General features: G+C 39.5%; 4 protein-coding genes across 11 annotated transcripts; 3 read left to right on the top strand and 1 right to left on the bottom strand.

The window, feature by feature from the left end:
• Positions 1 to 1,646: 1,646 nt before the first annotated feature.
• hcst (hematopoietic cell signal transducer) lies at positions 1,647 to 5,174 on the top strand. The gene is made up of 6 exons (XM_037072848.1): positions 1,647 to 2,061; positions 2,167 to 2,435; positions 2,936 to 3,014; positions 3,216 to 3,236; positions 3,467 to 3,601; positions 3,842 to 5,174. Exons 3-6 carry the CDS (start codon positions 2,969 to 2,971, stop codon positions 3,883 to 3,885), a joined length of 246 nt encoding a protein of 81 aa, XP_036928743.1. The 5' UTR covers positions 1,647 to 2,061; positions 2,167 to 2,435; positions 2,936 to 2,968; the 3' UTR covers positions 3,886 to 5,174.
• Positions 5,175 to 7,606: 2,432 nt separating this feature from the next.
• On the top strand, positions 7,607 to 8,999 carry LOC119006419 (transmembrane immune signaling adaptor TYROBP). Its single transcript, XM_037075124.1, has 5 exons — positions 7,607 to 7,826; positions 7,936 to 7,956; positions 8,057 to 8,194; positions 8,306 to 8,379; positions 8,488 to 8,999. Exons 1-5 carry the CDS (start codon positions 7,790 to 7,792, stop codon positions 8,542 to 8,544), a joined length of 327 nt encoding a protein of 108 aa, XP_036931019.1. The 5' UTR covers positions 7,607 to 7,789; the 3' UTR covers positions 8,545 to 8,999.
• Positions 9,000 to 9,358: 359 nt separating this feature from the next.
• LOC119006418 lies at positions 9,359 to 13,389 on the bottom strand. 8 transcript variants are annotated; one of them, XM_037075116.1, is made up of 11 exons: positions 13,267 to 13,389; positions 11,711 to 11,843; positions 11,568 to 11,626; positions 11,414 to 11,446; positions 11,236 to 11,283; positions 10,928 to 10,975; positions 10,717 to 10,767; positions 10,148 to 10,540; positions 9,986 to 10,059; positions 9,810 to 9,881; positions 9,359 to 9,570 (listed from the first exon to the last, which is right to left on the bottom strand). In XM_037075116.1, exons 2-11 carry the CDS (start codon positions 11,716 to 11,718, stop codon positions 9,526 to 9,528), a joined length of 831 nt encoding a protein of 276 aa, XP_036931011.1. In that variant the 5' UTR covers positions 11,719 to 11,843; positions 13,267 to 13,389; the 3' UTR covers positions 9,359 to 9,525. The 8 variants fall into 8 exon arrangements, with proteins under 8 accessions (XP_036931011.1, XP_036931012.1, XP_036931013.1 ...); XM_037075117.1 differs by having other exon boundaries at positions 11,711 to 11,815; positions 13,267 to 13,356; XM_037075118.1 differs by lacking the exons at positions 11,711 to 11,843; positions 13,267 to 13,389 and adding an exon at positions 13,067 to 13,222.
• On the top strand, positions 12,510 to 19,031 carry LOC119006417 (casein kinase II subunit alpha-like). Its single transcript, XM_037075115.1, has 15 exons — positions 12,510 to 12,560; positions 13,291 to 13,382; positions 14,246 to 14,321; positions 14,516 to 14,644; positions 14,735 to 14,846; positions 14,927 to 15,028; positions 15,135 to 15,185; positions 15,283 to 15,342; positions 15,471 to 15,554; positions 15,652 to 15,762; positions 15,875 to 15,976; positions 16,783 to 16,883; positions 16,974 to 17,122; positions 17,270 to 17,359; positions 18,180 to 19,031. Exons 4-15 carry the CDS (start codon positions 14,544 to 14,546, stop codon positions 18,293 to 18,295), a joined length of 1,179 nt encoding a protein of 392 aa, XP_036931010.1. The 5' UTR covers positions 12,510 to 12,560; positions 13,291 to 13,382; positions 14,246 to 14,321; positions 14,516 to 14,543; the 3' UTR covers positions 18,296 to 19,031.
• Positions 19,032 to 20,120: the final 1,089 nt, after the last annotated feature.

The following is a 20,120-nucleotide window of genomic DNA, read 5'->3' on the forward strand; positions in this document are numbered from 1 at the left end:
TTTTGTTTTGTTTGTGTGTGTGTTTGTTTGAATTAAATGTTGTTGTTGTTGTTGTTGTTGTTGTTGTTGTTTTTATTTAATTCAAACAATTGGATTTGTCTATTTTGCTTGGTAAATACTCCCTGGAAAAGTGTGCAGCTGAAAGAGCTGTTTACAGATGAAGTCATTCAAATAAAGAAATAAAAGTGATTCATTTTTAACCAATTTAAAAAGTAACCAGAGCAGCAAGGTATGTCCAATGAATTGCTTTTAGAGTGAATGGAGTTTGAATTTTTTGCTATTTCAAATAGCCTCCCCACATTTGTCGTAATCTATTGTAATGTGTGAAAGTTTGGGTAAAAAGTTTTTATGGAGCTCTCTGATTCACTAATGGTACTTTTCTTCCAATCAGACAACACAGTTGAAATGTGTACTGTAGGTGCCATGCTAGAACTGGACAATGACAACCAGGGATACTAAAACTGCTGGAGCGGAGCGATTCAGTGTCATCAGCTGGGGAGACTGCAAAAAATGAAAATGGTGGGGAAAAAAACAAAACATCTAAATGCTACATCTCTGAAAGGCAGGGGCCTGGTTTGTTCCTTAACCGGCTGGTCAACAAGCTGGAGGCCGTCTTGGTCCAGTTAAGCTGGTCTCCTTTCCCAAAGTACAGCCAAATTTATGGACTTAGGGACAGCAGACATAGTTAGGAAATATATATTAATGAGTTGTGTTTATGACTTCTAAATTAATCAAAATCAAATGAAACAGAAATGAAATCCTCAAAATCCTACCTCTTTCTGATCATCTGATTATTTGACATTTTGTACAATTTAAAAAAGAAAAAAACAGAAGAAGCAACAAAGACACAAAAGAACATGAAATAATAAGGCACCTCAGTGTGGTGATCGGGATGTAAATAGGACAGAACTGCTGTATTGTTCATATATTTATGTACAGATGTTTGTGTTTCTACTCTGTATTGTATGTAAAGATTTGGACAATGTTTGAGATTCTGGGAACTCTTCATTGATCTATACGACTTGTTTGTATTACCTGGCTTATAATGGAAATCAGAAATTTGGTGAGCATTATTTTAGACAATACTGGGTGTTAATGCCTTTTTGTTAAAGGTGCACTGTGTAGTTTTTGTTTCATTTTTATGTCTGAACAAACTAAATAAACAAACTCTCATTGTTTTTATGACAGAATAAAGTGAATAAACAAATGGACCTTAAAAGGACAACACAGTTTCATATGGTTTTACTTACTTATGTGGCAGACCCTGCCACCTTTCTATCTTCGAACAGTGTCCTGTGGACCGTAATTTTCCTCTGAGAGCAGCTTGTTAATTCAGTCATGAAAATATAGTTTGTATTATTACCAAATCAACATTGACAATATTAGAATTCTAAGTTTGAATTTTTTTCCAAAATGACATAGTGCTGCTTTAAGGCAATTCCAGTCCAAACAAAAGAGCATTACTGAAAAAAAAAAAAGAAAAACAAAAGAGAGAGACAGGTATATAACAATGAACAGACGTGTGTGAAACCTGTAGGTCACATTTTCACTTTCAAAGGCATCAATCTTTTGTGATGCAGGCCGTCAATAGAAGTCTCACAGCTCCATCTGCTGTTAGAACAAGTCCAAATCAATCTAATTCAGAGGCAGAGGTGAAACTGACGACTAACCACACTACACCCATGATAACGTTCAAGCTTGCGAATTGAGAGGTTGACGGGGCTGGGCCGAAATCTGTCAAACTGATGGCGTGAATCCGTCGTTTGAGTGGAGTCAGGGGAGTCGACTGTGAGAGTGCGAACACTGGGGTGGCATCGAAACAGCCCACACGCTTCCCTCCATGCTGTCGACATGATCTCTGGCCAGATGATCTCTGAAGCAGTCAGCGTCTCATTAAACAGGCCCTGAGGATGATTCAGCGCATGTTCTCCAGTCAGCTGCAACTAGAAAATCTTCTGGCAGGAGTGATTCGGTTACCTCGTGTAGAAACAAACATTTTGTGTACCTAGATGTGCTGGTATTCTAAAGTGTAAAAGATGCAGCTGTCCTGGACTTTTCACTGTATGGTTCGGTGTAGCACTTGAATGCAGCATTTGTTCATCGTCTTGAGTTGTGTTTTCTATCTGTGATTGTGTTTTCTTTTTATTTATTTTTTTTACAAGACAGAGTGCAACGTTGAAGACAAACTTCTCAGGAACATGCAAGTGTTACTTTTCTTAGTAATCTGTGCCATCTGTCAGGTTAAACCATCAGTAATTAGTCCAATAACAGCTGCTGTTATTAAACTGCATTGAGCTTGCAGGCAGAGTTTCGGCCCAGCGGGGGAAGGAAGAAGAAGAACGCGTGACGTCAGCTCTCAAAAGTGAAAACTGATGGGAAACTAGGGTCACATCATCTTTTGGATTCTGGACAGCAGATCAGCCCGGGCGCAGCAGGTATGAGGATCCTGACTCACACCGACTTTCTCTTCCTCATCCCACTTTTTAACCATTTGTTTACCTTCTGTCAAGTCACAGCTAAATAGTTTTATATGCAGTTTTAGACTGAAGACGAACAAGCAGCATGTGTGGGAGGAAGGTTGTTTTCACGGCGATCACAGAGCTTGCCTCATAAAATCAAACAACGGAGCTTGATCTTGATCTAATTTGATGATTTGATCGAGATTCTTTGTCAAGTTGTTTGTGATTGTCTTCGTCTTTTCATCTAATACCAAAGCATTTGCAACATGTGTGACACAGTGTGATAAAATGAACTCAGTGCTGCAGATAAAAAAGGGTCAAACCTCCTGTTTCAAACAGTTTAGGTGATATACTTTGATGGTGGACTCAATAACAATGAATATTTGAAGGATATAGAATTAGAACACAGTGTGTGAGTGTTTATTGAATGCATCTACACAGTTTGTTTTCAAAGTCTGCCTCTTTTTGTCTTTCAGAAAAAGAACATAGCTGAAGTGACAAACTTGGCAATGGCACACAACAGTGTTTTTATCATTGTCCTGTTGTTTCTCTGCAGTAAGTTTGTGTTTGTTTGTTTTTACAGCTTTCCTCTCCTTCCTGTTCACAAAACTCATACATGAAGGTGGTCTTACACAGGAACATGAAACCACAAACGTTTTGCTAGACGGAAATTTAACTGACAAATGTGTTGCTGCTGCTGCTGCATGGCACGAGGTGCAAAAAATGCTAATGTTTGTCTTCTTTTCTCTCTGTAAGACCTGGCTGTGGCCCTCACAGGTATGTTCAACAAAACAAAGACACACACACACACACAACTTTGGACTTCAATTTTTACAAATTAAACATTAAATAGAATGTTAATTCATAGTAATTGAATAGATTTGGTTTAGAAAAATCACGATGCAGAGCTAGCCAACGACAACTGATGAATCATTTTTTTCCAGTCGCTCTAAACTCACATCCTCCATCCCACTCGTTTTTTCCGTTTGTCTGCTTGTGTCCTCCAGACAGCACCGTGTCGTGCTACAGGATCGAGCCGGGGACGATGGCAGGCATCGTCTGCGCAGATGTGCTGCTGACCCTCATCATTGTCATCGTCACCTACCGATGTGCCAGGGTTCGGCGTCAGAAGATAGACAATGGTGAGGCAAGGAAGCTGAAATGAGGCATTTTCAGAACAGCCCGTGGCTTTTCGTGTTGTTGTTGTTTGCTTATAACACACAGCTTATATATTTTTTAAAGCTTTTCTCTCTCTTGTTGACGTTTTTGTTTAAAATCATTCAAATATCACACCTATTCTATCACAATATTCTCCCTGCTTGATCACATTCTTTGTGCATTTGGTAATTTTCCTGTTTTCCTCTCTTCTCTTCTCTTCACAGCTAACAAAGTGTATATGAATGTCCGGGCCAACTGCAAGACCTAATCTAAAGACAGTTTGGTACATGTTGAAGTTATGTTAAATTTAAGTTTCCATTTTTTAATTTTATTTTCTTTTACTTTTTTTTTTTTTACATATATCACAATATGTTAACTCAAGCGTAGAAGTAAGAGTCACTGGCATATATAACATTTCTGCTGACTGGAGATACTCACTGATTTTTTTGTATTAGAGCACTTAAATTTTGACACAAATAGCAATTTTCCAGATCTCACCAAATACATCACAGAATTCATTTATCAGGGCAGTTACAAACAAGGAGCTGTACTGTTACAACCTGCAACCTGCAAGTGTCCTGATTTAGAAATGTAATGATAGCACTTTAGCATACATACACATAAAAAAAACAATGCATACACTAGTAACCAAATCCAGCTGAGGTACCTGTCAAATGATCTGGAAGTTCCTACCATGTGTCCTCAGTGTCACATTGTAGAGTGACAGAGAACTAACTGTCTCTTCCTGCCTCACCTCATCTGATGCAGATTGTAGCTGTATTGTATGTTTTCCACCCTCCCGCTTGGCTTGCCGAAAAAAGGAATACGATAGACATAATATGTTTAGCTGTCTTCATGCTGTTAGTCGGAACACTTTTTTTTAAAAATGTGTTACACCATCCCCAGCCATGTTTATCTAGCTGTAGCAGCTTATGCAGCATGGTGGTGGAGATCAGCATAGAAATGCCTGATATTTTACATTCAGATTTAAAGAGTTTCTCTTGTATTGCAATTAAGGAGGTGGTCCAAAAATGTACTGTCTCATTGGAAAATGTGTGTTTTGGTTGTAAAATCTGTGTATTAATCACACAGCTGTTGAATTTCACAATCCCGGCCAGGGAGGAGGTGGTCATATATGGAATCACATACTGGAATGACATACTCACAGGTCATCCATTCAATGTGACTGTGGCGCTGTTATGACCATTCCTCATCTCCACTGCAATAAGCACAGTCACAACTATTTATTCAAAGGGAATTGACTTTTACTTATTGTATTTGAAGCACTGGATTCACAACTGTTTAAAAGCAGAAGAACAATTTCTAAAAAGCCTTTTACAATTAGTCGCAAAGTGAGCTTGTGCTTTTCAGTAAATAAGAGGTGTGTCAGACTGGTCAAAAACTGTTAATCAAGTACAACAATTGCACTGTGACACCACCACACAGCGCCCTCTGCAGTCGGAAAATGTCTAAAAACAGTATTTTTTCTCAAGCCCTGAAGATTTTATGTAAGTGTCCTTTATTCATAATGAATAAAATAAATAAATTAGAAACTGACTCAGTAATTTTACTATGTGTGTTTCACTGTCAATGTACAAAGAGATTTGTTGATATAATAGATATTTTCAGCACATTAAATGAAATAAGTTGGTCAGTGGGTTTTTTTTTTTTTTTGTGTATTGGTGTGTGGCTGGCTGGTCGCTTTGCTTGCTTGCTGGTTAGCTTCAGGAGTTCTTCTTATCCATCTGATCATCCTGTACACAGAGACAACTGAGACCTGTGACGATCAAAGCAGACCTGATCAGACTCGGGGCAGTTTGTGTTGAGGTGACTGTGGTTAAAACGCTGTCTGCCATTTTAGTCAAACACACAACATGTTGACAAAGACAGCTCAGCGTCTCGGTGATATCTGTCTGATCTACCTACTCTATACGTGCTGGGTTATTTTATCACTAACCGGAGGTAGGCTGTCTATGCAGGGAACGCACTCTTGAATAGATAACACCTAGAGGATTTTGTTCGACGCCAGTGAGGAGATAAAAATTAAGATTTGTATCAAAACTGTCTCTTGTTGCTTGTTGCTAGGAGGGTGTGTACAAGGAATTTCCCCTCAAGTCTCCGTTTGCAAAAAAATTCAGTGTTTTCTTTTTGTCCTGTCAAAAAGCCAATCTAATCTGTTGAGCCTCTCAAGGTTGAGTTCTGGGACGCTTTCATTGTTTATCACTGTCTTTCACTGTTTTGTGGATGACACCAGCACTTTTGAATTTATCTTCCTGTGAAAACCCACAATCACATCGCACCTGTTTGTTTTTGTTTTTTTAATTATAGTAAACACATTTTACTCAGCTAAAGACTCTGTCCATATAATTGCTCCTTGGTTAATGTTCAACTAACTCCTCACAGATAAATTATCAAGCATCAATAAGAGATATGACTGGGTTGCCAGGTTGTGAAAAATTTGGACGGTGAGTTTATTTTCAGGTCATTTGAAACAGGTCGTGAGTTTCTCATCAAATAGTTAAAGGTAGGATATGTGATTCTGGGGAAAGATAATTGATTGTTTAGTTTCATTCCCAGGTCGTCAAACTCTTACACTTTGGGTTGGTATCCGGCCTGAAATTCTGACCCAAAGCATCAGTATTTCAATTATCTTTTGCCAGAATTTCCTTCTGCTACCTTTAAGTCATTAATAAAGTTTTTGTACAATATAACATCATGGTTTTAATCATAATCATTAATAAGTTGGTAAATAAGATGGATTTTGATCCAGTTCTTTCCTGAAAGGTCAAAGGTCAAGCGACCTACCAGAGGAAGAGTCCTGATGAACGAACAAGCTTAAAAATAAATTTGAATGGCGCTCAGTAGTGCACATACCTCTGCCAAAGTCCACCAGTGGCCTTTATCCACATCAAATCAGAATCTGGAATTCCTTTATTAGTCCCACAAACAGAGAAATTTGTGCGTCACAGCAGCCAAAAGACAGCTCAGTATCACAATAAACAATAAAAACAGTTAAAAATAAACAATATAATAAAAAGGTAAAAAGAAGAGCTAGAACAGAAAAAGAAATAGAATCGTATATATACACAACATGTGCAAACATAAACAGTGTAATTATAAACAAGCTGACTCGTAGTTACCATCCACCTCAATATGCTTTTTTTCATCAAGATCAGTGCATAATTCCCTGAGAGAAGTTGAAAAACACCCTATCTCACAATGTTAAAGAAAATTAGGAGAAATTTGCGGAGACACATCCTCCATCCAAGTTTCACAAATAGTCCTGCTACGGAAAGGATTTTTCAAAGTTGTTTCCATCTGATGCACACAGTATCAGAACATCACCATGCTTTTTTAACTGAGGCGTCTACATTAGCTTCTGTAGCAGCTTGTTTGAGAAGTGCTTTTAATAATGATGAACTTTATCCATGTGCCCCTGCGTTATTGATAAACCTTTTTATACTTTTTGTTGTTGTTGCCTGTGCATGTGTACGTCACGTGTGCACGCTGTATTTTTGTATACTCGCCATTAGAAATATTTTGTCATTAGTATTAAAACATGAAACAATGAGGAACGATGAAGGCGTGCTTTCATTTCGCTGACACAACAGCATCGTTACAGATAAACCTGTGGTTTTAATGATGGCTCTCACTCTAAAGCAGAGACTGTGGCCTCCCACCTACACTAAACCACAGGTCATGAGGAAGCTCTCTATTTGAAGATACAATCGCATGTATTTCAGCAGAAACTGCAGGTGTAAAAGGAGCTGACCTTATTACAGCTTCTCATGTTGGCTATCAACATACAAGCCAGAGGGCCTGAATCCCTTATGGTCACATGTGACTGGATTTTTGTTTATGACTAGCACACGCTCACATGAATGTGATGTTACGAGGAGCGGGGACAGAAACACCAGCTTCCTCTTCTCTCAGCGGACTCCCTCCTCTTCCTCTTAACGCTGTCACATGCTGACAGCCCCCACACAGCTGCCAGTATCGCCCTCGGACACTACTTCCTCTGTGAACCCTCCCATCGCAGACATCCAGCATTTTGTTTATGGGTGCGACAAAACAGCCATTTGAAAGAGAGCAGAAGGACAGGTGGCCCTCGACCTCTCCTTCTGAATTCCTCCTTTACCAACAAAAAAAAAAAAACCACACACATCAAGAAGATGTCTGACGCTCTCTGTATTGTGGGTTCGTTGTTTGGTGAGTGGCGTCTCCTGTGTGTGTTTTGACAGTGAGCAACTGTAGCTGTGATGGGGTTTTTTTTTGTTTTGTTTTTTGTCTGATGTTTTACAAACTCTTCGTCTTTCAGGGTCTGCAGAAGAACAGCAAGGTAAGTAACTCTCCTTAACATGTTGCTGCCTTGGGATGCTGGAATTGTGATGGTGTGTGGGTTTTGATTTTGTTGTCACAACCTCGCCTCTGTGTCACAGATTTTGGCTCCTGTTACGTAATAAACATTGGAACAGTAATAGGCATCATTGCCTCTGATATTGTCTTGACCATCTTCATCGCTATTTCTGTGTTCTGCTTTGCGACTCACCACAAGAGACGGAGGGACACTCATGATGGTGAGCACTGACTTTATGTGTACAGCTGCCTATTTGTGAGAGTGTTGTTGCTCATGTATCAGGTTGATGTTAACACTTTTTTAAATGTATTTATGTATCTATTTTCCACAGGTAGGCCTAGCAGAAATCTACCACCCTCAGTATCAAAGAAAATGGCAACAGAGGTCACAGAATCACCCTATCAGGTGAGCACAATCTAAGCCCTTAAAGACAAAAAATAAGGACATTTACCAGGTTGTATTAACAAATCATCTGTTTTTTGCTTGAATTGCCATTCGACTTTTTTTTTGTAGGAGTTACATGGAGTCCAGTCAGATGTGTACAGCGAGCTTCAGCACTTTAGGAAATGAAACAACAGAAAAATCGCAACAACATCTGTATTTTTTTTTTTTCTCAGGCTACACAAACTCTTCTACACACATCTTGTTAGGCCACTGGCTGCATTTTAGGTAACTACATACTGTACATGTATTCTGCATGTAACTGATTTATATTGTATTCACTGAGTACTGTGTTGTGCTGAACGTGATGTTCGCTGTGTTACATTCTTAGTTCTAAAATCATAAGCTGTCTTAAATATGTATTTATATGGAACTAATTGTAAATCATAGACCAAGGAAATGAAATGATGCATTCTTTACAGTCTCTCTCTTTTTGTATTTATATTTCAGGAGAGAATTAAGACAAATTATACAAATTTTCAATTTTTTTTTAGCTTTCAGTATACAGGGCCTTCAAATGTTGAGATAAAAGTAACACATTTCAGCCTTCAGATAGACCTCAAATAAATTCTTCTCGGAATCATTATCATTTGTGAGACCACAATCTTCTTACCAAATATTAAACTGTACTCTGTTTAAAGGTGCAATATGTAAGATTGTAACTGCTCTTCTTTCTGTTGAATATGAATAAAACATGTTTTTCAATGATTAAACAAGTAAATTAGGCTCGTCTTAGTTAAAGCTAAAGAGGAAAAACTTGATTTCAGATGCTGCACGGTGAATAACAAGGAGAAAACAGGCTAAGAATAATTCCTTGCCGACATTTTTGTGAGCTTATTTTGTCACTTATTAGAGTAAAAAAGCCAAAGGGGATTGTTGAATGTACTGAACTCGCCACTCTCACACATCGACCAGCTAAAAAAAAAAAACTACAACTGTCTGATCCAATATTGTTGAAACCTCTTTATTTCTTAAATGTTTTCATACGGTCACATAACAAAAACAAAAAAAAAAAAACAGAGAAAAAAAAATCCATATAAACGTCTAATTTTGGATGAAAAAGTCCCAGGAGCGACTGTATTTGGACGCAGCCTGTGTGCATCATATGACTCAACAGATGGCGGCCTCTGACTCATTATGAGGAAGGAATAGAATCTGAAAAAAAAAAGAAAAAAAAAAGATTGGAAAAAAAATAATTCTTATCAACATTACATTCATACCGGATGATTAATAAAGACGGATCTAGGAAACATCTCATCCTCTAATTAGATGAGGATGGAACGAAACAGAATTAAATCAACATCATGCGGTAAATATAACATGTCATGAGCTGCTGGTGGACAGATATATAAGCAGTAAAGCGTGCGTCTGATTCAAATGCAGAGGAAACAGACCTCTGTACGATCGTCAGGAGGCTCTGTTCTTGCTTGGAGCAGACGAGCTGCTGGGCCTGTGCTCTGCAGGTGCTGAAATTAGAAAGAGAAGCTACAAGTGAGGAAAGCCGTCGCTGTATTCATTTGTATACAATATCGTCACAGCATTAAGTAGTGTGGGGAGAAACAGTTCTTACCGACTGGATTTGTTTCAGAGCTGACAAATTCTCTGGTTTCTTTGGGAATATAAACATCAGTTTTTCAGCCCATGATCGCTCACAACATAATCCTTGGAACAATTTTGTTTTATGTCATCTTACCATCGTAGTCTATATCTCCGTTGTTGTACACTACAGGAGCTCTGTGGTTGTCATCCTCCACGCTGTCCTGATCCGCCAGTTCTTTGTTTCGGCCTGGAGCCAGCACACCCTTTAGTCCATCAGCTCTTCCTGGTGTTGCCTTTCTCTTGAGATTGGAGCTCAGACTGGCATTGTCAGTCACTTGATCTCTGCTTAAACGGACGAGTTGAGCATCCACCGTCACTCCCTCCTTGCCGTTCAGATCGGCCGGCTCTCTGCTCGCTTGGAGTTCCCCGGGTGGACCGTCATGCTCTCTGCTCCCCTGTTCCTGAACCAACCTGCTGCTCATGTTCATCGGTCCCACATTTCCGTTGTGTTCTACTGTTTTCCTCTGTGATGGGATCTTTACTTTCTCCACAGCTTGAGGAATCCTGATCTCGTGGCTGTCAGGGTCTTTGAATCAACGTTATTACAGCTTCTTCATCAATATACTGTCTGCACTTTTACTGACATTGGGATGTTATAGACTTCTGCTTTTGTCAGATATATCAGACCTAAAAATATATTCTTTTATCTGTATGAAATTAGATATTTTTTTCCACATTTGACATGAAATAAAGCTCACATACCTTTGAATCTGTTGGTGTCAAAGCTCTCTGTAGATTTCACGTCTGACACATCTGTAAGTGAGACAAAACACTACCGATGACAAGCACCATCAATGCAAAGCTGTTTGTATTCTAATGTGTTGCATGTGTACTATGACTATTTAGTAACAATGAAATAAGAGCTAGTGTGCATTTATTTCTTTTAATGGGGAAAAAAAAACCAGAAAAGTACCTTCAGACTCTGGCTCCTTCACAGGTTTACTCGGAGGCTTTTCGTATGCTGCAGATATGAGTAAATATATGGTGATAATCACTGGGGTGCTCATATATATTTGCTTGGTACAACCTGACGTGCAGGCTAAATGATAGAGAAACAAAATGTGCATCTGGTCTGTTTTTGTCTCTGGTCAGAATCTGATCTTTAACTTCCTGGGGAACAAAAACTACTCTGAGGATCCGGTCAGGTGAGCTGCCTTCCTGTTTCAAAACCAAACACATCTCAGGACATTCAGTGGTGACTGTAGATTTTGTGTTACAGACCTGTTACAGGCGCAGGTATGTTCTTTGCAGTTGTTGCACTCAGTGCATCTGTAACAACATAATGAAAAGGTCACGCGAATAAATTCACCGTGATTTAAATTTCAGATCGGTTTCAGATGGCTATTTTTGCATTAATAAAACATACAGTGACTTTTAAAAAGGACCCCGGTGAACTCACCACTTAGGAAGCTTAACACATGTTCTCTTCGGGCTTGAGACGATAGAAAGGAAGATAAACACTATCCACACTGCCATATTAAATACATCTTAAACATGCATCACAACAGTTGAGTAAAGTCAAAATAAAATTAGATTATTTCGTATAAATTTACCTCTGATTGGGGTGGTTACCACCACAGTTGCGAACAAAAGAGGCAGACAACACGCAAGGCTGAAGCAAATAAAACAACAACAGCAGTGTCAACGGCAGATGTTTGAAAAGACAATTACTATAAGACAAAACAGAAAGACTTACAGCTTCATCGCTGACTTTTGGTCCCCGGCCGTGTCCACTGTTCATCAGCAAAAGTGCTGTGATGCTTTCATGTGTATACTGCTGCTTTATATCCTGATTTTCCACCTTTAATAGCTCCAGTTAATTATAGATTCTGGATCAGATTGTTGTTGCAGTCAATGACTACCTCTGTGTGTTTAAGGGGGCATGACTAGCAACAACTAGGCTACAGGAAACATTTACAAGGGCCCATTCATCATATCAATTCAAGATGAAAACGGAAGCTCCCAACACTCAAACTCACATGAAGGGTGAGTCTTCCTCTCTGTTATCTATTGATTACAGGTGGTTGGCCACTTCTGGGAAAATGCCCCCTGGCTCGTCCCATCCTTTGAAATGATGCCACAGACCTTGTATTGTTTTCTGTAACTATTGTCCATTTACTGTGTCGCCCCTGTACTTTGTCGCAAACAAAGAGCTTTTAAAAAAACAGGCCCTACTGAGCACAATCTGGAAAAGTCTCTCTGTAGAGATACCCTGAAAAATGGAGGGCACAAGGTTGTGGGCAGTATTAAATCAGGGCCTGTTTTGGTCAAACATGCTGCTAGTGGAAACAAGCATGGACATTACGCTGAATTTACACCGACTGTGGCTCACAAATACTTTATGTAACTATCAAAAAATGACTGAATACAGACGCGGACTGACTGCAGATAAAAGTTTGTGCTTGTATCAGACCTGTTGGTGGCAGAGGGAGCTACAGTCCCCCCATGAAACAGAAAAAAGGAGAGCGCCCTCTGTGGGAGAGGCTATTCGCACTAAGCTCTTGATCCCAAGCATCGCCATATTGACGTCCCAACAACGCTGAGAGGTAATCGTGTTATTTAACCGCAAATCGTCGTAGGTTTGGGGCCACTGTTTAGTGTTTTATATGTGGGGGAAAGCTGGGAACAAGTCACACGGCCGCGGTGCCGTCCTGCTGTTCGATCACAGTGTTTGTAGGGTGTTTTTTCAAGGCGTTGTCAGTCAGTATGCCTCGCCAGCCTAGCCAGCAGGCTATTCACTCCCCTAGCCTGCTAGCTTAGCACTTTTTAGCTTTAGGAAATCTCTTTTTCGAAGCTAGTTGTTCGCCCTTTCACTAAAAACGACCGCCGGGATGTTTTCCCGGCTGTTTTGACGCGGGCTGTTCATTTCTCGCTGTGAAAATCTCACAATGTGGCCGAGAGCTAGTTGTGACTTTCCAACCGGCTTTTCCCTCTGCTGTTGACGAGCTAATGCTAACTAGCCAGCTGCCCGGTTCGCCTGGTGGCTAGCTGCTGTTAGCTTGACTGCACTTGTGCAGGCCTTGGGCCACAGAGGGTTTGTGCGTACACTCACCTTTTCATTAAAGTACTAAGCGGGCAAACCGGCTGTAACTAAACGAGTGGTCTGTACCGCAGAGCCCTTTTGTCGATTAGATGCTTCTCATAAACCCATTAATTTATCGTAGCCTCGTAGCTGAACTGGCTTGGCATACGTTAGCTCACATAGTTTGCTCGTGTTTGCTTAATTGACAGCATTGATTTTAATCAACCTACTTTCTGTCTTTTTTTTTCCAACAGGAGATACTGCCTTGGTGTAGCCCCCAGTGATGACTGTATTGAACCCTGTACCTCCTGATTAGACTGGTTGGATGCCCCCATTTAACCCTCAGGTTTGTATGTTTTACATGCCTCTACATTTAGACACATTCAACACCGATGATTTAATTTAGATTTGTGCTATCTCTCTGTGAAGCAACATGCTGCCATTTTAGTTTGTCGGATTTTTTTTCTTACATTCCTCTAGCGCAGTAAAAACATCTACACTCTCATGTGAGTTTCTCTCATTTAGATCAACAGTGAAATAAAAGTTAATCTGAAAACCTCTTAATCTTTGAACGTTTCTCAGTCCTACATATGGTGTTGAGTTTATACGGATGTTTGGACCACAGTAGCGATGGGATGATAAAAGAGTGCAAATTGTGATTAAAACAGAGATTGGTTAATGTGAATGTTCATTATTGAGATTATCTTGAGTGTCCTCACATGAGTGACTTAAAAAGACTGCCTGGCTCACTGGTACAGTCCTGTATTGATTTCCTGATTTATTTTGAATTGCCAAAGTTTGTCACCCCAGCTGAGGACATGCCTCGTACAGTGCATCCCCCCCACAAAACAAGTTAAATCCAAGTTTGTGAACAACAGGGAGATGAGGGTACCACTATTTATTTGTCCTTTATTAGTGGAGGGGGGACTTTATGATTCATGGGCACTTAATCAAGATTTTCAAAAATAGTTTTTCATAAAAAAATATCTGCAATCCTGTCTCTGACACAATAAAAACGTGTATTTTTACAAACAAAATATTACGTTTAAGTGATTGCTGTAGTTTTAAGGAAATTTTGATGAGTTTCAGGATGATATCATTAATCATAATTACGTTGGACAGGGTCATGGTGACATTAAATGATCACGTTGTCCCATGCCTAGACTGTAACAAACCACGTGTCTGTTTTATATCTCTGTGTCCATGTAGCTTTCTGACCATAAAGACATCTCAACTGCTCCTGTTCCGATTCATCGATCACATCATCCTGGAGGGAACCTCCCAGGTAATGTGCTGTAATTAGATAACGTCATATCACCAATTTCAGTTTTCTGTTATTCTTGAGTGCAGATAATTGTACATTAGTACACAGTTCTTGTGAATTGTTCTTGTTCTTGTGACTGTTTTCTCAGTTGTAATTTTTGCTGGCATTTAAAGTAATTCATCATTTTTTTTTTTCAAATGTTTGTTTTGTTGTAGGAGATTTAGAGAAGATCCTGTGTAGAATATGTCTGGCCCTGTCCCAAGCCGCTCTCGAGTTTACCCCGATGTAAACACACAGAGGCCTCGGGAATATTGGGACTACGAGTCCCATGTTGTTGAATGGGGGTAAGTGATTGCATCAGTTTCATTTGTCTCATTCGGCTTTGTTAATACTATGTCAGCATTGTTCAATGTGGTATTTTTCCTCGTTTTCAGGAACCAGGATGACTATCAGCTAGTCAGAAAACTAGGCAGAGGCAAATATAGTGAAGTGTTTGAAGCCATAAACATCACAAACAATGAAAAAGTGGTCGTCAAAATACTGAAGGTATGTGGATAATCAGTTGATTGTCCTGATTATTTGATTTGATTTGCAAATGTACTTCACAAGACCGCTTCTGTTCACAGCCTGTGAAGAAAAAGAAAATCAAGAGAGAAATAAAGATCCTGGAAAACCTGAGGGGTGGCCCAAATATCATCTCACTGTTAGATATCGTCAAGGATCCTGTGGTAATTATAATCCTCCTTTTCACATTGTAAAAATATAGCACTTAATTACGCGTAAGGTTTAATTCATAATCACACATTTGTTCTTGTTCTTGTTCTTTTGTTTTAGTCCCGAACCCCTGCTCTGGTCTTCGAACATGTGAACAACACAGACTTCAAGGTAAATATTGGCACTTTTGACTTGTAATTTTACATTTGTTAGCACTGAATTTTTTTTTTCCACACATAGTTCAACATCTATATTTATTTTCTTACAGCAATTGTATCAAACCCTATCTGACTTTGACATACGGTTCTACATGTACGAAATCTTAAAGGTAAGAAATTGCTCTTGACACAGTCTCTTTGTTACACTCCATTTTGTGGTCTGCACTGGTTGTTTATTTTCTAGAAACATATAAAGCCTTAAACCTAGTAACATATTTTTTTCCTTTTAACCTTATAGGCTCTGGATTATTGCCACAGTATGGGCATTATGCACAGAGATGTCAAGCCACACAACGTAATGATCGATCATGAACACAGAAAGGTATTGTCTCACATGCCAACAACTCTCCTCAGGCAACACTAACACATTACAATTTTTGAAAATAGACTCACTTTTTTTTTTTTTTTCCAACTTCCAGCTCCGCCTAATCGATTGGGGTTTGGCAGAATTCTACCACCCAAACCAGGAATACAACGTGAGAGTGGCATCCAGGTACTTCAAAGGACCTGAACTGCTGGTAGACTACCAGGTAAAGCTCCTGTACACCACTTGGTCAAAGTGATGCTTTGGATTTCTAATATTAAAGAAGAAAGAATTTGTTTGTACTGTTCAAGCCTTCTCACCCCCTCTGTGATTTGCAGATGTATGACTACAGCTTGGACATGTGGAGTTTGGGCTGCATGCTCGCCAGCATGATCTTCAGAAAGGAACCGTTCTTTCACGGTCATGACAACTATGATCAGGTAGGAAAAATCAGCTCTTTGTTGCATTATTTTGGTGTCTGTGGTCATAAAACTGTGGCTTTAAGCAAGCAGTGTGTGGTATTATATTTTTGTTCAACCTTGGGTAATGCATATTATTTACGTAGTCAAACCACTTTCTTCTTACACTGAATAGTTGGCCACATCACAGGAGACTTCCCCGTATTTTGCTTTCTTAATGTAAAACGAAAGGCGGTATAAGACAAATGTAGGTGTGTACCAACAGATACTGGTCATGGCACATTTTACCCCCTTGGACGGTGTTATTTGTGTTGTAGGTTTACCCTACCTACATTAAGGCATTAAACAGAACATTCCCACTTTCTTTCGAGACACTCCTGGCTTCATACTGTGCGAGATTGAGTTCTAAATATTTATTTCAGTAGTTTTATTCTCAACATAAAACTACTGAAATAAATATGTCTTGCCTGTTAATAGAAGAGAAGTTTGCTGTCATTAAAATGTCATCATTTAATCATAACATTTATGCTTCAGATGACTGTAGACGTCCAATGGTTCACTTAGGTGTGATGATTGAAAAAAAATCTTCCAAAACCGTATAGGTATTTTAGTGAAACATGCACATTGTTGTGGTTTAACAACATTTATTCATCTATTATTAAGTTACTACATTTACCTATTTTATTGGGAGTGTATACCCTCCGTACAAACCCACTACCTGCCTAACAAAAACACTATGGGCTGTAATAGAATCCAGACCCCTCAATACCTTTTCATAATTCAATGAATACAAGTTAAAGTTTTTGTCTTTTTTTTCTATCTTGCAGCTTGTGCGAATTGCAAAAGTACTGGGCACTGAGGACCTGTACGACTACATTGACAAGTACAACATTGAGTTGGATCCACGGTTCAATGACATTCTCGGACGGTAAAGCATTGTAGCTGTTTGAATGTTTGGACCTATAGGTTGGCTAATGAATACCTCACACTGACACCCAGTTCCCTGTTTGTTCTCCAGACACTCCCGCAAAAGGTGGGAGAGGTTTGTGCACAGCGAGAACCAGCACCTGGTCAGCACAGAGGCGCTAGACTTCCTGGACAAACTGCTGCGCTATGACCATCAAGCTCGCCTCACAGCCAGAGAGGCCATGGATCATCCCTACTTCTGTAAGTTTCTTTTTGTGCACATTGTGTTTATATCCCTGCTGGCTTCTCTAATTGTTTAAAATCCATGTTTTGTATACTAGGTACGGTAGTTTGATTGTGTTTAAATATATCTTTAGTTTTTTTGCTCAAACCCACTTTTGTTCACAGATCCCATCGTTAAAGATCAGGGAAGAGGGGCCACTCCTGGAGGGATGGCTGCCAGCTCCACACCAGTCAGCTCCTCAAGTATGATGGCCGGTAAGTAATCCTTAATTTAAAGGACCAGTTTACATTTGAAATGCTCCCCTCGTCATTCAAGAAAGTTAGATCTCTAATTTGTAGCCAAACAAAAGTTAGATTGTGAAAGGTTACATCTAAGGTTATAGTTACATCCATAAATCTGTGTTTCCATGAAAGGGACCAGAGTCTAAATTAGGTCCAGGGTCATTATTTTACTCTCCAAAAAGTCTCTACTCTAGTACTTTCCCAAATTTGGGGGGAAGAGCCTGCAGCACTGAACATTTCTGATTGGTTAAATACTTGCAGCATTTTACTTCAGCCATAATTTTTAACAATCTGCAGTCGCAATCTTTTCTTTGTTTTAAATTCCTTATACCATGACGCATCAACATGCAGTTACCGAAAAAAGCTCATGACAGATGGCCAACGTTCATCGTTGTATAGTCCCATGCAAAAAATAGTTAAAATGGTCATTGGCTTTTCATACATCAGTGAACCAATTTGCCTGATCTTCAGGGGTTTAGACCATGGTGGAAACACAAACCACAGCGGGCTGAAGCAAATTTGTTGTTGCTTAGAACATTACTTCCTGGGAGTAAAAGGTTAGGCTAGTTTCACTGAATAAAGCTGCCTAATCTTACTATTTTTGTGGGGCCTCAAATGAGACAAAACTTTCTTGGCAGCCATATTCACATGATCCTGTTACAACAAGGATCATCTGAAAATGAAACATATCTCACAATACGAATGTATCTTTGGTTGCCATTGAAGTTACAGCTCCAGTTTGAGATTGTGATGACGTATAAATATGACTAATGAGCCTCCACTTGTCTCCTAGGCATCACCTCAATGTCCTCCTCGCAGCCACTGGCTAACATTGCTGGATCACCCGTCATCTCTGCTCCCAACACTCTGGCCACACAAGTCCCTGCAGCCACCGGGGCTCAACCCTGAAGCCACTTCCTCACCTGTGTTTATGTGTGCTCATGGCCATGTCCTGCCTAGCTCTCCTAGCCAGGGCCATGGCTCCCCTTTTTATGTTGGAAAATAACAAAGAAGATTTAAAAAATTGCTTTTCACATTCAGTTATATCTTGACACCTGGACTTGACAGAAATGTATTGTTGCACCTGTCAGGCTTATTAGAATTAATTTGGGTGTGTTATTTGACAATGCCATTGTCTAGAAATTCTAATAAGATGTAGACATGAAGAGAATGGATAATAAAATTTATTTTGTATGTTCCAAATATACAGTCTTGCTTGAAACTGTTTGATGGGGATCCTGCTGTATTACACTGTGAACCTTTACACGACTTCACAAAACAGAGTCAGGAACCTGGTGTGCCCCACCTAACAGTGCTCGCTGGTTGCACACGACATGTAATGTGCAGGAGTTGTTGGTGTTTTGAAGTTGTTAGATGCTATAATTCTTTAATTGGACTTTTTGTAGATATTCTACAGTTACTGTCAGGTTGCATGCACCCAATGCTGAGTATCACAGGGTCAATAGTTTGCCAATCTTATGTTACTTTCACTTCTATATGTGTATGTATGTGTTCATGTTTGTTTTTTATGAAGTCTCTTACACATGATTTTGATTACATAGACAATTTTGTAACTTTTTTGTTTTATGTTGGGAGGAGTCATCACCTACAAAAACAACTTCAAAAATAAACAATTTAAACAGGGTTTTGAGGGCGCTACATGTTCTTGAGTATGCCGTCCGTTGACTGGTTGCATCGGCACTATGCGAGTGGATTCAAAGCAGGGCAGCGTAGTCCGTGTATCCCACAAGGCAGCCATCCTCTGGTAATTAATTTTAGCACCAAATAAGTTATGTAACAAAGAAGAATCCCCAGTTGTGTTTTAGCGCTTTGTACATAAATTCACTCTCTCATTCTGCTTCCAACAAAGTGAGTGTGCAGTGCTTATATCCTTAATCTCTCTGTCTCTACGTAGTCTTTTACTTTGCAGAGGCAAATGATGAAAGCTGAATGTGTAAAGCAGTGGACCACATTTAGAGCACAGCTGTCTGTCCTTGCCAAAAAAAAGGGGGGAGGGCGGGAGGGAGAGTACATGAACACCTCAGACCACATTAGACTCCAACTAGTTACAGTAAGGTGGAAGATAAGTCTACATGACTCATTCATGTTCCCCACTGATAGGAAAAAATGCAGACCAGGCAGCGACAAAACTAAACTGGCTGCCCCCGTGACACCTACACACTTACTTACATGAGTCCTGCTATTACACATGCTGTCAGACTTATAGTCAAAAGGTCATTTATAGTTCAACTCCAATTTCCATCCACAGTATCTGTTGGACACTTATTGCACTGCAGCTACATAGACTGAAGCTGTGATTAACCCTCACCACACTTCTAGGACTGATCCAACAGACTCAACTGGCTGCACAGCTTCTTATGCAAACTGCATCTTTAGAACAGCTTTAAAGAGGCCTTTTCCAATCGTGCTGTATTTAGGAGCTTCTTGTATGTGGGAAATTACACAATAAAAAATAAATAAATAAAAAGGAATGAGCTGAAAGTGAGTTCGGTAAGCCAACTGTTGACAATAAACATTAAATGTCCTGTATTTTATCCTGTGAATCAGGCAACAGGGCAAAGAGAGGAACTGCATCAATCAGGTCTCATGTCGTCGTGTATGCTACAAGATGTGAGTAATTTAAGATGGAAATGTTGCAATGCAAAAAATACAAGTTCATAAAAATTATAAACTGTACGTGTATCACACCGTTCAAATAAGGTCACAGAAACAG

The sequence above is a fragment of the Acanthopagrus latus genome, chromosome 17, assembly GCF_904848185.1.
Source record: "Acanthopagrus latus isolate v.2019 chromosome 17, fAcaLat1.1, whole genome shotgun sequence".
Lineage (NCBI taxonomy): Eukaryota > Metazoa > Chordata > Actinopteri > Spariformes > Sparidae > Acanthopagrus > Acanthopagrus latus.

What these genes read in the sequence shown, in the direction of transcription:
- LOC119006418 (XM_037075116.1), bottom strand. An exon ending in GGAGGATGACAACCACAGAG is followed by an intron (nt 10,060 to 10,147) that starts CTCCTGTAGTGT and finishes GTTGTGAGCGAT; the next exon opens with CATGGGCTGAAAAACTGATG. An exon ending in CTCCTGACGATCGTACAGAG is followed by an intron (nt 9,571 to 9,809) that starts GTCTGTTTCCTC and finishes TTTTTTTTTCAG; the next exon opens with ATTCTATTCCTTCCTCATAA.
- LOC119006419 (XM_037075124.1), top strand. Translation starts at nt 7,790, where the DNA reads ATGTCTGACGCTCTCTGTATTGTGGGTTCGTTGTTTG. An exon ending in ACGGAGGGACACTCATGATG is followed by an intron (nt 8,195 to 8,305) that starts GTGAGCACTGAC and finishes TATTTTCCACAG; the next exon opens with GTAGGCCTAGCAGAAATCTA. An exon ending in TCACAGAATCACCCTATCAG is followed by an intron (nt 8,380 to 8,487) that starts GTGAGCACAATC and finishes TTTTTTTTGTAG; the next exon opens with GAGTTACATGGAGTCCAGTC.
- hcst (XM_037072848.1), top strand. Translation starts at nt 2,969, where the DNA reads ATGGCACACAACAGTGTTTTTATCATTGTCCTGTTGTTTCTCTGCA. An exon ending in CCTGGCTGTGGCCCTCACAG is followed by an intron (nt 3,237 to 3,466) that starts GTATGTTCAACA and finishes TGTGTCCTCCAG; the next exon opens with ACAGCACCGTGTCGTGCTAC. An exon ending in GCGTCAGAAGATAGACAATG is followed by an intron (nt 3,602 to 3,841) that starts GTGAGGCAAGGA and finishes TTCTCTTCACAG; the next exon opens with CTAACAAAGTGTATATGAAT.
- LOC119006417 (XM_037075115.1), top strand. Translation starts at nt 14,544, where the DNA reads ATGTCTGGCCCTGTCCCAAGCCGCTCTCGAGTTTACCCCGATGTAAAC. An exon ending in AACTGCTGGTAGACTACCAG is followed by an intron (nt 15,763 to 15,874) that starts GTAAAGCTCCTG and finishes TGTGATTTGCAG; the next exon opens with ATGTATGACTACAGCTTGGA. An exon ending in TTCAATGACATTCTCGGACG is followed by an intron (nt 16,884 to 16,973) that starts GTAAAGCATTGT and finishes TTTGTTCTCCAG; the next exon opens with ACACTCCCGCAAAAGGTGGG.